This window comes from Tilletiopsis washingtonensis, assembly GCF_003144115.1.
Source record: "Tilletiopsis washingtonensis strain MCA 4186 unplaced genomic scaffold FA09scaffold_7, whole genome shotgun sequence".
NCBI classification, from domain to species: domain Eukaryota; kingdom Fungi; phylum Basidiomycota; class Exobasidiomycetes; order Entylomatales; genus Tilletiopsis; species Tilletiopsis washingtonensis.
Window position 1 is genome coordinate 737,350 of NW_020312004.1, and position 15,975 is coordinate 753,324.

General features: G+C 68.4%; 5 protein-coding genes across 5 annotated transcripts; 3 read left to right on the forward strand and 2 right to left on the reverse strand.

Moving 5' to 3' along the window:
* Positions 1-445: 445 nt before the first annotated feature.
* Positions 446-1,114, forward strand: FA09DRAFT_245360 (hypothetical protein). The gene has a single exon (XM_025739664.1). The coding sequence runs from the start codon at positions 512-514 to the stop codon at positions 1,046-1,048; it is 537 nt and encodes a 178-aa protein (XP_025599487.1). The 5' UTR covers positions 446-511; the 3' UTR covers positions 1,049-1,114.
* A 2,071-nt stretch (positions 1,115-3,185) lies between these two features.
* On the forward strand, positions 3,186-4,656 carry FA09DRAFT_245380 (hypothetical protein). The gene is made up of 3 exons (XM_025739665.1): positions 3,186-4,240; positions 4,302-4,363; positions 4,418-4,656. The coding sequence occupies exons 1-3, from the start codon at positions 3,543-3,545 to the stop codon at positions 4,600-4,602; spliced, it is 945 nt and encodes a 314-aa protein (XP_025599488.1). The 5' UTR covers positions 3,186-3,542; the 3' UTR covers positions 4,603-4,656.
* On the reverse strand, positions 4,418-7,803 carry FA09DRAFT_329135 (NOC3p-domain-containing protein). Its single transcript, XM_025742047.1, has 4 exons — positions 7,353-7,803; positions 6,279-7,279; positions 5,677-6,224; positions 4,418-5,624 (listed from the first exon to the last, which is right to left on the reverse strand). The coding sequence occupies exons 1-4, from the start codon at positions 7,742-7,744 to the stop codon at positions 4,710-4,712; spliced, it is 2,856 nt and encodes a 951-aa protein (XP_025599489.1). The 5' UTR covers positions 7,745-7,803; the 3' UTR covers positions 4,418-4,709.
* A 393-nt stretch (positions 7,804-8,196) lies between these two features.
* FA09DRAFT_359804 (hypothetical protein) lies at positions 8,197-13,173 on the forward strand. The gene is made up of 6 exons (XM_025745165.1): positions 8,197-8,690; positions 8,748-8,994; positions 9,046-9,081; positions 9,136-11,415; positions 11,466-12,555; positions 12,606-13,173. The coding sequence occupies exons 1-6, from the start codon at positions 8,486-8,488 to the stop codon at positions 12,918-12,920; spliced, it is 4,173 nt and encodes a 1,390-aa protein (XP_025599490.1). The 5' UTR covers positions 8,197-8,485; the 3' UTR covers positions 12,921-13,173.
* FA09DRAFT_329138 (ABC1-domain-containing protein) lies at positions 13,056-15,695 on the reverse strand. Its single transcript, XM_025742048.1, has 7 exons — positions 15,131-15,695; positions 14,218-14,955; positions 14,149-14,165; positions 13,980-14,099; positions 13,895-13,927; positions 13,571-13,842; positions 13,056-13,520 (listed from the first exon to the last, which is right to left on the reverse strand). The coding sequence occupies exons 1-7, from the start codon at positions 15,418-15,420 to the stop codon at positions 13,182-13,184; spliced, it is 1,809 nt and encodes a 602-aa protein (XP_025599491.1). The 5' UTR covers positions 15,421-15,695; the 3' UTR covers positions 13,056-13,181.
* Positions 15,696-15,975: the final 280 nt, after the last annotated feature.

Here is a 15,975-nt window from a genome sequence, read left to right on the forward strand (position 1 = left end):
GCTGCTCGCTGCTGCAGAGGAGGCAAATTCAGATTTCGACGCCCGAGCCGACGCAGCTTGGCCCTCCGGCCCCTCCACGGCCTCCATGGCGGCAGCATCCACTCGACTGCCAGGCTGCGGCGGGCGCCTTGAGCAGAGGAGAACTCGCGCGCCCAGCGTCAGCCCAGGGGCAGCGGCTCAGACTCCGAGCTCCGCCGCAGATGCATCTCCATGCTGGCCTGCCTGCTGTGCTGCTGCCGCACCCGCACCCGCGGCCTCGCCGCTGCTGCAGCGTGCAGCCACAGCCGCTCCACGCCGCTCGCGGCATGGCAGCAACCTGGCGCACAGCCGGCGCCGGAGCCGGAGCGTGCATGAGGCGAGGCGAGGCGGCTGGAGGCTGCACGGCGTGCGGGCGCGCTGTGCTGCGGCTGCGATGCTGCAGCAGCGGCAGCGCGCCTCCCTCGCTCCTCATGCTTGCGCTTGCCCCAGCAGCAGCAGCAGCGCTGCTTTCGGGCCCGCTGCAGCGCCGAGGATGGAGGCGCAGGACGGCTCGGCACGCCGCATCGCATCGCATGCTGGAGGCCGCGGCGGCCATATCGAGGGCGCCGCCCACGCATGTCACGGCTGCAGCTGCGCATGCGCATGCTCGCTGCCTGCGGCTGCCTGCGGCTGGCGCTGCTGCGGGCGCCTGATGCTGGGTGCTCGGCGCCGTTTCTCGGCTCCAGACGCACCAGTTGCAGCAGACAGGTCGCGAGTCGAGTGGCCGCCGCCGCCGCCGCCGCCGCAGCAGCAGCACGCCAGGGCGCTCTCGCTCCTCGGCCTCGCCCTTGCCTCTCGAGGCCCTCTTCACGTCCACATCTCCACCGCCCACGGCGCGCCGTCCTCCAACAGGCGTCCCCTCTCCCGTGCCTGCAGCCCGTCCGCTCCCTCGACCGCCCGCACCGGCACGCCCCGTCCGGCCTCCTGTGCGGTGCTCCCGCGCCTCGCCGGCCGCTCTCGACAAGCGCCGACAAGGTGCTGCCCCAACGGGCTGCTCCACCCACACCAAGGTAAGCAGAGTCGCGGCTGAGCTCCAGTCCGCAGCCACACGTCCCGCTCGCCCGCTTCGGCTGGCGCACTTGCTCGGCACCCGCATCGATACGGCACTTTGGCGCGTGTCGGCACGTCCGGCTGGCCAGTCATCCTGCCCGCGCTCACGGCAGTCAGAGTCGCGGCATCAGACGTCGGTGCCGCTCGCCAGCAATGGCTGCTCGGCAAGGACACGCGTGCAAGTGCCAAGTCGCGTCCGTGCGAGCCGTGGCGCTTCGGCATTCAGGGCGTGACGCGCCGGCCGGCGCCGGCTCCGCGCGCGCGCGAGCGCTGCCGCCGACGTGACAATCTGCCGCAAGGACGTCCATCCGCATCTCCTGCCAGCAGCTGGCATGCGAGCGCAGCAAGCCAAGTGGCCAGCCGAGCTGCTGCGAGCCGTCACCATTGGCCACGAGGCCAGAGAGCTTGCCGTCTCGCCAGCGTGCTTGCCGCGGCGCGGCTATATTGGCCGACGAAGCTCTCGATCGATACGGCGTCGCGCAGGCAGCTCCGTCTCCGGCCTCTCGACTCGCGGCCGTCTGTACCCCTCTTGTTCGGCGATGACTTGCGCCAGCGGCGAACACTTGCGGCACCAGAGGAGTGTCAGCCAAGCAGCCGTCGCGGATAGACTTCAATCTAGCCGCGACGTCTGCTCCTTCATCGCACGCCAGTCGGACCTCGTCGGTCGCGTCGCGGTGCCGCAGCAGCACCAAGGAGCGACAGGGGCTGCGGGCGCGGCAGGCCGCCGCACGAGCTCGTCTCGTCTCGCACGCGTCGGCATCGTGGTGTGCCTTGTCCTCGCCGCAAAGTGCTTCTCCTCGCGCGGCCGTCGCCCTCAGAGGTGCCAAGGCGTGGCCTGCCTGCACCTGGCACGGCGTCACGGAGCGTCGACGTCGCAGACGAACGCTTTCCGGCCGCGCGATCCGACTCGTCGTTGCGCGGCAGCAGCACCAAGGGCAGCTAGGGCCTCTCCCAGCGTGCCGCCTTGTGCTCGACGCGCGCCGCGCGTCACTCGCGGTCGTGTTGTGATGTTGTCGTCGCGTGGACGGCCAGCTCAGGGACGAAATTGGTGCGCTGGCCGCAGCGTGCGAGCACAGCGAATGCCGGGCAGGCCACGCACGGACGGTGATCCACCTGCAGCTGTGCTGCTTGCGGCTCACCTCTTTGTCCCCGCGACGCACGCGACCGAGACGGGTCCGCACCAGCTCGACCATGGGGCCCGAAGGGGGCAGACTGCATCCGCTCGGCGATGTTCCTCTTTGCTTCCATGTCCCATTGCCATATGCCGCTCCCTTCTCCCTGCACTCCACTGACACCATCCCTCGCCCTCAAGGTGCACGCCAGACCAGCCGCCTCGTCAGGCCACCGCTACGCCAGGCACTCAGCATCTGATGCTGGCATAGGTCCGTCGGCGCCTCCTCACCTGCCTGCCCTGCGACATGAGCCGCACGCCCTTCTACGACGGCCGCGACGGCGCTCCGCGCGCTCCTGCTCGTGCGCAGCAGGGCGACGCCGCTGGCGCTCCCGACGAGTCGCGAGAGGCATCCTCGCACTATCCCGCCTCCGCACGGCCGCACCACCCTTCGTCTGGGCCTGGCACATCCTTGCCGGGCATCGCCTCTCTCGGCGCGCGGCCGGCCGGTGCGGCTGAGGCGCCGTCTGCACACGACGCTCCCCACTGGTACCCGCAGGCGCATGGCCCAGGCGGTGCTCCGCATGCGCAGGAGGCAGCGGGCGCGTTCCGCGGATACGCCCAGCCGTACCAAGGCCCGGGCCAGCCCTATCCGCCGCGGGAGGAGTTCGGCAGAGGCGCTCAGGCGTCGAGCAGCGGCGCTCGCTCGCTCCAGCCCGGTCCGTCGGTGAGTGGCCGCATGAAGTGACGCAGCAGACGAGGGTTGACCAGGAGGCGCCACGATTCCAGTCACGAGGGCGCGCCGGCAGCGGCTCATTGTACGCGCCCTATCCTGAGCCAAGTCGCTCGCCGCCCGCGTCGCCGAGCACCGCCGGCGGGACGGGGCCGAGGCGTCGCTCGCGAGGCGACGTCGTGCCGGGGCCGTACGGCCCGCACGGCACCGCATCGATGACGAGTGCTGGCAGCGGCCGTGCCGCAGCGCCGGGCGCAGCGTACGCTTCTGCGCCCGGCGGCGTTGGGCAGGGGTCGGCGCCCGTCGCAGGCGGCTACATGCCACCACCGCCAGGCATGGGCGCTCCCTTTGCGATCCCGACAGGCATGCCGGCCGTGCCGCGGCCCTCGCAGAGCGCCGAAGCCTCCGGCGCTGGCAGCAGCAGCCAGGCTGCGACTCGGCCGCCTGAGTCCACTGCGCCCAAGGCAGCTCTGGAGGGCATCTCTCGCGTCAGGAACGGATGGTGAGCACCGCGCCAGATTGCTGCCTGCGCCTTCTGACCGGCATCGTGCAGGCGCTACAGGCTCGTGGTCGTGCAGCATCCCAGCCGGGCACGCATGTGCGGCTTCGGAGACAAGGTGTGTGCCGCTTATGCGCTCGACATCGAGCTGTAGCTCACCACGCGTGCTGCTGCCAGGACCGTCGGCCGCTCAGCCCGACCTTGATCGTCAAGCTCATCATCACAGACGAGGCCACCGGCAAAGACGTGCCTCCATGGTGAGCGTTGGTGTGCAGCCACGGCCGGCCTTCTGGCTGACCTTCTCCTGCAGGGACGTCAACACCTCCCTCTTCTTCCTCGCCTCCGATCTCTGCCATCCCGACGAGCTCATGGCGTCGCCGCGCAACGTCCTCGTCCATCACCACGCGGCGACGGTGCCGGCCTCCAGCCTGCAGCAGCCTGCTGGCTCCGCATCCGACGGCGCAGCTTTCTCCGCCTCTGTGCTGAGCCCAGTACCGCACGACGGAGCAGGCTCCTCGGGCGGCTCGGGCGGCGTGACGCCCAGTGGCCTGCCGTCGTTGGGCTCCCTCAACATCGGTCGCTCTCGCTCCTCATCCGACGGCCGCGGCGACGCCGGCGAGCACTTCGACCCCGCAGGCGTGGCCAGCGGCAGTCTGACGACCATCACCACCGAGTCGTACACGCGCAACCTCGTCGGCGCCGCCGTGGCCAGCGCCAACGTCTTGAAGGACGAGCAGGACGTGTTCCGCATCTTCTTCGTGCTGCAGGACCTCTCGGTGCGCACAGAGGGCTCGTACCGCATCAAGCTGGTCTTCGCGGATCTCGCACAGTGAGTAGTCACGGCTCGGCGTTGCTAGCACGCGCGCGTGGTCTGACACGAGAGAGCGCAGGGATGGGCAGACGAACGACGGCGTCTCCAACGCGCTCGCAGAGGCGTACACCGAGCCGTTCAGTGAGTTGCGCCGTGAACAGCTTCGCAGCCGCGGTGCTGACCATCGCGCAACAGCCGTCTACTCGCCGCGCCGCTTCCCGGGCATGCACGACCCGACGGAGCTGTCGAAGAAGCTGGCGGCGCAGGGCGTCAAGATTGCCACACGCTCCGACCGCAAGAAGCGCCGCCGCGACTCGGCGGGCCCTTCGGGCGGCGGCGGCGACGGCGGTGAGGGTGGCGAAGACGAGGAAGACGAATGACATCACCTCTAGCCGATGCTGCGAGTGTCAGTCAGACCTGCTCTGGCCTTGCCCTTGCTGCACGTCGGGAAGGACCGTTGCATGTGTGACATTGAGCAGCCATGTCACTACCGCTGCCAAGATGCAACACGCTTCGCCTCGGCGGCGACGTCGGCGTTCGCGCTCCGCATCAGCAGGTGCAGCTCCCACGCCGCCTCGCCGGCGCCGAGGGGTCGAGCGGCATCGACGTCGTCTGACGTGGCGTCGTATCGCCCGTCCTTTGCGCGGTCTTGCGTGTCCAGGAATGCCTCGAGGCGGGCGTCGCGTGCCACGCAGGCGCGGACGATGCCGAGCAGCCGGATCGCAGTCGCCGGCGGCAGCTGCAGCGCGCACGTAAGGGCGCGCTTGGCGAATGCTGCCGTCCGCTCCGAGGAGAGCGTCGCAGCGCGAGGCCGGAGCAGAATAAGCTCCAGCGCCCGCAGGAGCAGGTCGGCGTCAGTGCGCAGCAGATGCACGCCCTTGTCCTTGCCGCCAGCTTCGGTGTTGGGGCCGCCAGAGAGCAGCTCCGGCGCGTCCTCAATCGTGGGCGACAGGCTCAGCGGGATCATGATGCCGTAGAGGTGCGCAGCCATGTCAGCCAGGTCGATGTTGAGCGCCTCGCCCTGTCCGGAGAGCAGCTCGAAAGCAGTGACAAGGCAGAGCAGTGCCTCGCGCATGCCGTTTCTTCGCTGACTGCGCGTCTTTACGGCGTCCGCGCCCCAAGCCGCCGTGCCTGCGTCTTCCTCGTCATCGCCTGCGTCTTCGTTGTCGCTGAGCAGCTCTGCGCCGCCGTGCGAGGCGCGAGGCTGCGTCTCCGCTACTGCCAGTGCCTCGCCGACGTGCGTGCGCAGAACGGCGAGCAGATCGCGGAAGAAGTCCACGTTGATACGATGTGCGAAGCGCGCCAGGCCCTCGAGTGCAGACGCGAGCAGCGGACCAGGCACTGACGTAGCCTTGAGGATGGAGAAGTACAGGACGAAGAGCAGCTTGAGAGTCTCGGTTTGCTGATCAAGACGTGTCAGTGATGGCTCGGTCCGCAACGCACGCCCCACTCACGTTGCGCGTGCGCTCCTCTACGTCGACCTCTGCGTCTGCCTCCCGCAGCTCTGCCTCAATCTCCTTGCGCTCTCGCATGCTCTTGACTTCCTTCTTGCTCAGGTGCTTTCCGAGACCTTTGCGCACTTCCTTCGGCGTCGCCTTCCCCTTGCCGATCTTGGCGCGCTTGGGAGTCCGCGCGTCTTCGTTGGCGACATCGCGGGGATCCTTGCGGTCCACGAAGCGCATGTCGCCTCGCCGCCCGCCAAGCTCGTCGCGCAGCCGAAGATGCAACAGCAGGTCGAGCACTCGCGCATTGACGCGGTAGCCGCGCTCCTTAATCATGCGGTTGAGCAGGCGCACCACCTCGAGCGAGACGTCGCCGCGCAGGTCGGCCCGCAGGACCTCTGTCAGCGCAGAGGCACATGCGGCGCTGTCTTCGCTCCAGCCGCGGCGCGAGAGCTGTGACACCAGCGCACGAATGAGGTTCGTGCGGTAGTTGAAGTGCGTCGCACGCGTGAGCAGCAGGCACATGCTGCGCAGCGCCACGGCCGACAGAGGGATCTTCACTGTAGGTGGGCGCGTGAGCGTCATGCGCACACCCGGCAGTCTCCGGAGCTCACCTCGCAGGATCTTGTCACAGATGTCCAGGAAGCTCCGGTATGTGTCGACGAGGCCCTGCTCCCACTCTCGCCGCCGCGCAGTCTCCTGGTTGGTCTTCTCCTTCTGCTCAGCGTCGGTGAGCGCACGGATGCGGTAGCCGGGCAGAATATCGACGAATACGGCACACATGCTCATGATCGCCGCCGCACGGATGGCATCGTCGACCTGACGCTTCGGCACCTTGCCGTCGCCGGCGGGGCGCTGGTCCTCGGGTGCCGAAACGGCGCGGCCAGCAAAGACGGCCAGACGACGCAGCATGCCGAGCGACACCTCGGGGTCTCCGACAATGTCCGTCGACAGGCGCGCAATCTGCTCACGGGCAGCAGCAACGCGCTCGGACCGCTTGGGCAGGCCGAGAATGGCGTACGGCGCCAGCATGCCGAAGCGTGCGCCGGTTGTGATGGTCGACGTGGGCTGAGCGGCTCTCCTCTTCGCCTCCTCATCCTCGCTCGACGTCGACTCCTCGTCGTCCTCCAGTGGTGCGTGCACAGCGCGGCTCTTGGCCGCTGCATCGGCGTCGTCACTACTGATTGTGCTCTCGTCCTCGTCGCCCGAGACATCAGAGGCGGACTGCCAGCCCTCCGCGGCGCGCACGGGCAGGCGCCGCTTCGCACGCTCGGCGCTGAGGGCCGCATCGCTGGCCGCCTTGCGTTTCTGCTGCACACGGATGCGCGCTGCGTGCTCTGCCTCGACGTCGACTTCCTTGACCGGCGCGCGCGGCGCCGCGTCATCGTCCGAGTCGGAGTCGAGCTCCTCGTCCGAGTCAAACTCGAGCGAGCTCATGTCTGAGCCGCTGGCCACGTCGGACCCACTGGCGATGGACAGGCCCTCCATGTCTGTGCTCGCGTCGGACTCTTCGGCTGCCTGCGCACGCTCAGCACGCTGTCGTGCAGCGTGGTTGCGCTCGGAGCGCTCGGCGGCACGCTCTGCCTTGGCGATGCGTGCGATCTCCGCTCGTGAGCTACGGAAGCGTGTCAGTTCGGGGCGCGCGCAGCGGCGAGCTGTCGGGCGTGCTGTTCCGTCGTTACACTCACCGGCCAATGGCCTGGCTGTCCAGGTTGAGCAGGAAGTCGACCTGCTCGGCGTCCTTGCCCTTGCCCTTTGACTCGCGGCGCCGCTTGGCCTGCCGCTGCCCTGCGGCCTCCTCCTCGCTGCCCTCCTCCTCACTGCTCTCGCCAGCGCCGGCCATCTCCTGCGCCTCGAGCGCCGCGCGGATCTCCTCGTCCTCGTCCTCGTCCATGTCGGAGCCGTCGGCGGCGGGTGCGCTGCGTGCGCCGTTTGCGCGGTTGCCGCGCGGCAGGTCGATGGTCGTCTTGGGCCCTCTGCGCTTCTTGGCGCCGGCTGCGGCGCCGCCCACTGCGGCGGCGGCCGCGGCAGCTGCGGTGGAGGATGCGGCGGGCCCGCGGTATGCACGCTTGGACGGCATGGTGTGGGCGGTGTGGTGGTGGGTGCAGGCCGTGAGGGAGCAGCAGGCTGATGCCGGCGGTGCAGCTCGAGCAGCGCAGCGCATCCTTCTCGCCTCGGCTGCGCCTCAAAATCTGGGCCGCCGCTCTCTTTTCGCAGGCGGCACGCCGCGGCGTCCGCGGAGCCGTAGCTGTCCGCCGGCGCCGGTGTTGCTCTCACGCTCCGCGGCGCGAGGCGCGTGTCACTTTCATACGCGCCCCAGCACCGCTTGCTGCTCGCTCGCTCGAGAGAGCCGGCACAGCATACCTCGGGGCCTGATCGGGGAGCGGCGAGATGGCGGCGCTACACGCGCAGCGGCCGGAGCAGGGTGCAAGTGCAGTTCAGTGCATCGTGCGAGAGAGGCGCGTTGCAGCCGAGGTGAGCCGCGGCTTGCGGCGCGGCTGGAGGTAGAACGCCGGGCCGTTGGGCAGCCCCGCAGGACAGGAGCAGCACACCAGCAGCCATCGGGCCGCAACTGGCGCAAGCACCCAGCTTCCCTCCCAACCACCACCACCGCCCTGCGCAGATCTGTGCGCGCCACAAGCCCTGCTCCACACGCCGCCCGCCGGCACCTGCCGCCGTCCGCACAAGCAAGAGCACGCACGCCGCGTGGCCGGCGCTGCAGCGGCAAGTGCGCCACCTGTCCGTGCACGCGCCGGCGGGCGTCGAGGAGGAGATCTGCAGCCACGCCACGGCTCTGCGCTGAGCCGCCTCGCTCGTCGAAATGGCCGCGCTGCTGCGGCCCTACCTCTTCGGCGGCAGCGGCCCCAGCACGCCTGTCGAGGGGGCGCCGCCCGTGCCGCCGCTCGGGCCTGCAGACGGCGGGAGCGCGCTCAGCCAGACGCAGCGCCGCGAGCTGGAGCAGCGCGCGCTGCGACTCGTAGCCAAGCATGAGGCAGACCGGGGTCTCGTTGCCGCAGCCGGAAGAAGTGAGTCGTTCGGCGAAGGGTGTGCCACGCAGCGGTACTCATGAGCCCTCGCCGCAGCGCTGCTGCCCGCCCAGGTCGCTGAGCTCGTCTCGGCCCTCTCCATCCTGGCGCGGGTCTCGCTGAAGAGCACCGCATTCCTCATCGAAGTTGTCCTCGAGGCTGCAAAGCATGGCACCGGCATGGGCCTCGGCCTGACTCGCCGGGCGCTCATCACCGCCGTCGGCACCGCTCGGGCGGTGCATGCCATTCGCGGCGGTGACAACGAGTGGAGCTTCGAGAACGGCGAGGCGCGAAGCACCGGAGGGTGAGTGTGGCACACGTGAGATGACGATCTCTGCTGACAGAGTGGCGACAGCGATGCGTTTCTGAACGTGCTGGACCGCTACACGAGGTGAGCCGCGTTCTCGACGGCCCCCCGCGTGCGCTCGCTCACATTGCGCACCAGCCTCGGCATCTACCTCATCCATTCGACCTTCACCATGGCTGAGCTGCTCGCGATGAGCAGCTTCCATCTCGCCGACGCAGGCATCCGCGGCGGCCTAGCAGCTGCCGACGAGTCTGTGCAGCTGATCGATGGCATCTTTGGCTCCAACGAGACGAGCCGGGCGCTTGCCAGCTTCATCACGCTCGTACGCAGCGAGCTCACGCAGGATGCCGAGTATGCCGCGCACACGGGCGGCAGCTGGTGGGGCCTCGCGGCGCTCACGAAGGCACTCACCACGTTTGCGGTGCTGCAGAACGCCACGTACAAGCGCACGGCGCGTGCGCAGCGCATGCGCGTCGTGTACGACTGCACGGTGCTGGGCACTGCAGAGACACGGTCGTGGGCCGCAATGATCGTCGGCCCGGGCAACTTCACCAAGAGCGGCACCGCTGCACAGCCGCGCATGCTCGAATCGAGCTCGCCGATGGGCTCGCCGCCGCTAGGTGTGCCGCCGCGCGCGTCGAGCCACTTCGGAGGCCGCTCCGACATGTCGGCGTCGCATGCATCCAGCAGGCGCATGTCGCGCAACAGCATGCACAGCGGCTTCAGCACGGTCCGCCGCTCGCAGTCCATCTTCGCCGGCTTGGACGAGCCGACAGCGCTGGAGAGCGTCGAGTACGGCGACGCGCACGGCAGCAGCTCGCCGTACCAGTCGAGCATCGACGGCAGTGCGTCGGTACTGGAAGACCTCGAGTATCTCGTCGGCACCGCTCCGGATGACGAGGACCCGAATGAGACGTTTGCGCTGCCGCAGAGCGACACAGGCTCCACCATCGTGGCCGGCCGTGACGAGCTGCCGGAGGAAGTGCTTCGCGCTGTTCGTGGCGCGGATGACGAAGAGCTGCGGGAGGGCGTTGCGCTAGACTCCCCGGCGGAGGACACCCGGCGCATCGTGCGCCGCTATGCCGGCGGAGGCGGTCGCGAAGAGCTGTCCGAGGTGGTCACCGAGACGATCGAGGTGGTCGAGACGACAACGACGCTCGAGACCAGCGAGGAGCCGGTCAGACGGCGGCGCAAGGGAAAGGCGGACGCCGCAGCGCCTGACCAGGGCGCCTCTCGTCTCGGCCGCCGCCTCGCCAATCCCTTCAGCGCGCTCTTGACCGACAGCCGCTCGCTGGAGGGCAGTTCGCGAAGCCGAACCTCGCCAAGGGTGGGCGCCGAGGACGAGGACGACGAATGGCTGGAGGTCTCGCACTCCGCGTCGGCGAGTGGCGTTCAGCAGGCAGCCTTGCTGCACGGCGGCGGCGAAGCAGAGACGAACCTGCGCCGTCTCTTGCACGAGGACAAGCAACGACAGCCGCTGCCGCTGCCACCGAGCAGCGAAGGACAGCAGAGCGTTGCGGCGCGCGCGCGGCAAGAGGCGCTCGAGGATCCCGAGGAGAGCCGCCAGCGCATGACGCTGCGCACAATCACCCGCAAGCTGGTGCAGAAGCGGCGCACGGTCCGTCGCGTGCACGACTTTGATGACGCCGGAGCCAGCACCGCCGCTACTTCGCCGCAAGTCTCTCCGCCTCGCTCGCCCAAGGCTAGTCGCCGAGGACTGACCGAGCGTCGCGATGCGCCGACGTCCGCGCGAACGGAGCAGGGACGATCGGCCTCGGCAGGCAGCGAGCTTGCCGAGGGGATCCAGCGAGCTTTTGCAAAGGCAAAATCGTCGGTCATGGGCGGATCGAGTGCGAGTGCCTCTCGCTCGGCGGTGTCGGCCAGAACGGGCGCGAGCCTCAAGGAGATCTCCAATCTGCAGTCTCCCGGCCCTTCGTCCGGTGCCAGCACACCTCGAAGGGTCGTCAACGAGCGGGCGCAGCCAGACATTCCCGTGCGCGCATCGCGCCGCACTGGGGTGCCGGCGGCCGGTTCAGCAAGTGCTCCTTCGCGGCACAAAGAGCTGCCTCGTCCTCCGGCACCTCGCCCGCCGCCAGACCCGCAGTCTCGCGCCTATCCGCCCGACTCGTCGCAGACACGCCGTCCACGCACAAGGAGCATCAGCTCTGTGCGCTCCATCACGTCGCAGTCGCACATGCGCAGCACCACCACCACAACGCGCGCCGAGGCGTCCGCCCATGCGGAAGGGCCGCACGGGGCGCCAGGAGCGTTTCCGCAGCAGCGGCTGGCCACGAATCTGCGGCGCTTCATGCGGCACGCCAGCGCCTCGTACGGCCAGAACTTCATGCGTCTGCTCGGCATCGGCGAGGCCGATGTGATGTTCACGCAACGACAGCACCACCCCAACGTCTACGCATAGTGAGTTCGCAGCGCTGAGATCGAAGGCGCACTGCTGACGCGTCCAGCAGCTGTCATCACGTCGGCATCCCCGCCGAGCACATGCTGCTCAGCAGCTATTCCGAGGGCGGCGGGGTCCTGCCCTTCTCCAAGGCCCTCTCGCCGATCGTGAACTTCATCTCGATCGACGACGCCTCGCGCGCCATTGTGCTCACCTGCCGCGGCACGATGGGCCTCTCGGACATCCTCGTGGACCTGACGTGTCTGTCGGAGGACATCTGGGTCGACGGCGGCGATCCGAAGCACACGTATCAGGTGCACTCGGGCATGGCTGCTTCTGCACGCCGCCTCGCAAAGGGCAGCACGGTGCTGGAGACCCTGCGACAGGCGCTCGAGTCTCGACCGGACTACGGTCTCGTGCTGACCGGTCACTCGCTCGGCGGCGGTGTCGCATCGCTCCTGGCGCTCCTGTGGAGCTCTCCGGCGCACGTCTTTCACGACCGCAGTCTTGCGCAGCCAGACGGGCAGCCGCGCGTCCGACATCCGCCCATCGAGACGCCTTTTGTCACCTCATTCGACTCTGGGCTGCCGCCCGGCCGGCCGATCCACTGCTTTGGCTTCGGCGTGCCGGCCGTCTTCAGCGCCGACCTGTCGCGCTGGAGCCAGGGTCTCTGCACGTCGCTCGTGCACGGCTTCGACATCGTGCCGTCGCTCTCGCTTGGCGTCTTGCACGACCTCAAGGCAGTAGCCAAGAGCCTTAGCGAGGAGGACAGCGTGATGGCGCAGGAGATCGTCGGGCGCGTGATCGGCCTCTACCAACGGCAGCACGCGGGCGGCTCGAAGCTGCTTGCGGAGCAGTCCAGCGGCGCCGCTGGCACGCGTCCGTCCGATGTGCCGCTTCACGAACGCGAGCAGCGTCTGGACCTCCGCGAGCTGGCCGAGGGCCGCACACGCAATCGAGCAGCTGAGGCCGGCTACACCGATCCGCGTCTTTCGGCTGAGCCTGGCGAGGATGCCGAGGCAGAAGAGCTGCCGCGCGCGAAGCCGGAACGTGGTGGCTACAAGAGCAAGAAGGCCGATCCACAGACGGACGAGGAGCTGGCGGACTGGCTCTGGGACCTGCTGCAGACGATGCGTGCCGACATGTCCAACGACAAGCTCGTGAGTGGCCGCGGAAGGGAAGGCGGCTTCATTTGCTGATGCGGAAACAGTATCCGCCGGGCCGCGTGCTCTGCATCGAGGCCTTCGCCGTCTACGTCACGGCTGCCTCGTCGGGCACGTCTGCCTCGTCGCCGTTCATGCAGGCCGGCCAGTCGTCGTCCAAGCGCAGCGAGGCACACCGCGTGGTGCTGCGCGAGTGCGAGGACGTGCGCGCACGCTTCGGAGAGCCGCTCTTTGCGCGCTCCATGCTGCGCGACCACACGCCGCCGGCGTACGAGCTCTGCACGCAGCTGCTGTACGATGCTGTCGTGGACGACTCTGAGCGCGCGCAGACGGGCGCCCGGGAGAACGCCGGCATGTCGTGATCCACGACCCAGAACACAGCACGGACCTCATCGCGACTCCTGACTCCACTAGATGACGATACTCGAGGACTCCCTCTCTCGCACGACCTGCGGCATGCGCAACACACACTTCACGCGCACCGCCCTCACGCCAACTCATGCGGACTGATACCCGTTACGCTATGCCCTGGTGCGAGTGCGAGGAATGAGGCGTCTATGTGAGGCGAGGCGACGGCGGAGAGGTATGCATGATCCGAGAGGATGCGAGTGTGCTTGCGGGCACTACCCATTGAAGGCGTCCTCGTCGATCTCGACGCCGAATTCGGCGGCCATCTCGGACATGCCGGCGGCGAGGTCGTCCTCGAAGCCGCGCTTGCGCTCCTTTGCCGGCAGCGGCTTGAGGCCGAGCGCGCCGAGCGGGTATTTGAAGAAGAGCTCGACCCAGTGCACGAGGCGGCTCGACTGGAAGAGCACGTCGATGGCGAGCAGGGCCGTGCGGAACTTGAGGCTCGCGACGCGGTCGGCGAGCGTCGTGTGCTGCTCGGAGACGAGCGCAGAGGCTGCGTGGCGCGCGAGGATGTTGAGGCGGTTGACTGGCGAGCCGACGGTCTGGCAGTTGGCCTGGGTGGAGGGTGAGCAAGGCGAGGCGAGCGAAGTGCGCGAGCACGCACCTGTACGATGCGCATGCTGCGCCCCACAAAGATGAGCTCCTTGGGCACAAGCTCGACGTTGTCAAGGAACTTCTTCATCTTCTCGCGCTGCACCTCGGCCTCGCTCCTGCCGCTGGCGCGGCGCTCCTCGCGCGCCCGCTGCTTCTCCTCCTTGCTCTTGCCCGACCACGGGCGCATGAGCGTGGCGCTGGCGAAGAGCTCCGAGCCCTCTTCGCCGATGCCCCAGGACGACATGATGCGGTTCATGCCGCGCATATCGACCTCGTAGATTGCTGTGAGAGGTGGTGAGCCATGTGCGAGCGAGCACTCATCGCTGCTTCTCACCTTTCCACAGCTGGGCGTACTGCTTGCGGAAGTCTGCAGCAGGCGTGAGCAAGCGGCGCGAAGTGCAGACGACACCGCCACATACCGTCGGTCAGGCGCACAACGAGGCCGTGGTCGATGATGACGATCTGGTGCTTGCCCTTCTTGCCGTTGGGGTGCTGACGGACCAGCACGTTGCCGGCATGTCCATCGGCGTGCACAAGGCCTGGAGACGGGTCAGTGACGCTGCAGTGGTCGCGCATCAAGTGGCTTACCATACTGGAAGATCATGCTGCGGCGCAGGTGTCAGCCCAGAGCTCGGCTGCCCTTGCCACGCCACTCACCTCGAGAAGACCTCGCAGACGCTGCGCGTCGCCTCCTTGACACTGAGCCCCATCTCCTCGATGCGCTTCACGTCCGTCATCTTGGCCGCGTGAGGGATGTAGTCCATGACGAGCACCTGCTCGCCGCTCAGCTCCTCGTAGATGCGCGGCACCATGACCGTCTCGCGAATGAGGCGCATGGGATCGCTCTCCACGGCCTTGCGCAGCGCCGTGGCGTTGGCAGCCTCCTTGACGAACGACGTCTCGTTGAGCGTCTGCTGCGAAATGTACTGGCCGAACGCCGACATCGGCAGATCGAAGATGCGCTCGTAGACGTGCAGCATCAGTCGGAAGCACAGCAGATCCCACCCCGCCTGCGCGATGATCTCGGGCCGCTGCACCTTGACGGCAACGGCGGCACCCGGCTCGCCGGAGGGCGTCTTGAGGCGGGCGACGTGCACCTGCGCTATTGACGCAGCCGCCAGTGGGGTGTGGTCGATGGAGTGGAAGAGCTCTTCGACAGGAGCGCCGCGGTCCTTCTCGATGACCTTGCGCACCACCTCCCAGTCCATGCGCTCGGCATCGTCGAGCAGCTTGGCGAGCTGCAGGTACGGCTTGGGCAGCACGGCGCCCTGGCTGCCGAGCGCCTGTGCCAGCTTGGTGTAGAGGCCGGCGTTTGCCTCGCATGTTGCAAGCATGCGTGCGGCGCAGCGCTCGTGCAGCGCATGGCTCGACTCGAGGCTGCCGTCCCAGACGAATCTGCCAGGGCGTCAGCAATGCTCATAGGGAATGCCCCTCTCTGCAGCGCGAAGACCGCACATCTCCGCGAACGCCTGCCATCATCGCCCGCAGCTCTGCCCATTCAGGACCAGGGAAGCCATTGCCGCTGCTGCGTTCCCGTACTCCTGGCCGTGTTGCTCTCGAGCATGCTCACTTGTAGTCGACGGCGATCTGCGCCGCACACCACGCCGTGCGCAGGTTGCGCTCCAGCACGCGGTGCCACAGCCAGCGGTCCGTCGCATACACGCCCAGCCCGGCGGCGACGAGCAGCGAGACGATACGAGTGCCGCGACGCCGTGCGACTGGTGGTGGCGCAGCTGCGGCGCTACTGGAGGCAGCGGCGCGCGAGGAGCTCGAGGCGAGGCGCAATGGCGGCGGCACGCCGAGGCGTGGCCACACGCAGAGCAGCGCGGGCCGCGGCGGCGCACGGGGCAGGCCGCGCATGCAGGATGCAGCTGCAGTGAGGGGGTGCTGGGAGGTGGAAGTGGGAAGTAGAGGTGCGCTGCGAGGGGCTGACATCGGCAAGTGCCTCGGGCAGGCGGAGCAGGGCGAGGTGGAGGAAGCTGACCAACAGAGCGTGGGAGCACTGCGCGTGAGAGCAGCGCAGGCCGGCCTCTCATCGTGCAGGCGCGTGCAGCACCTTGCACGCAGCTGCGCTGAGGACGCATGGAGGGCAGCTGGTCTTGCACGCCGTCGGCACGCTCGTCTTCAAGAGGGCCTGCTGCTGTGGTTGGGGACAGGCACCAAGGGCGTCTCGAGTAGGCGGTCTGGACGTCGCAGCTTCTTGCACGAGCGGCGTGAACGATGAGAGCGAGGTTGCAGCGTCCGAGGCGCGTCGGGGCTCCGCGTCCGAGACGAAGCCATGGCTTCAATGTCGCCCAGCCATCATCTCGCCAGCAACTGGAGCCTCAGATCACACGACGTAGCACCTCTGCGCTGCGCCCTGATTTCGACGTATTCACCTCGCTGTCAGGCGCACATGCTGCTGCGCTGCGGCGG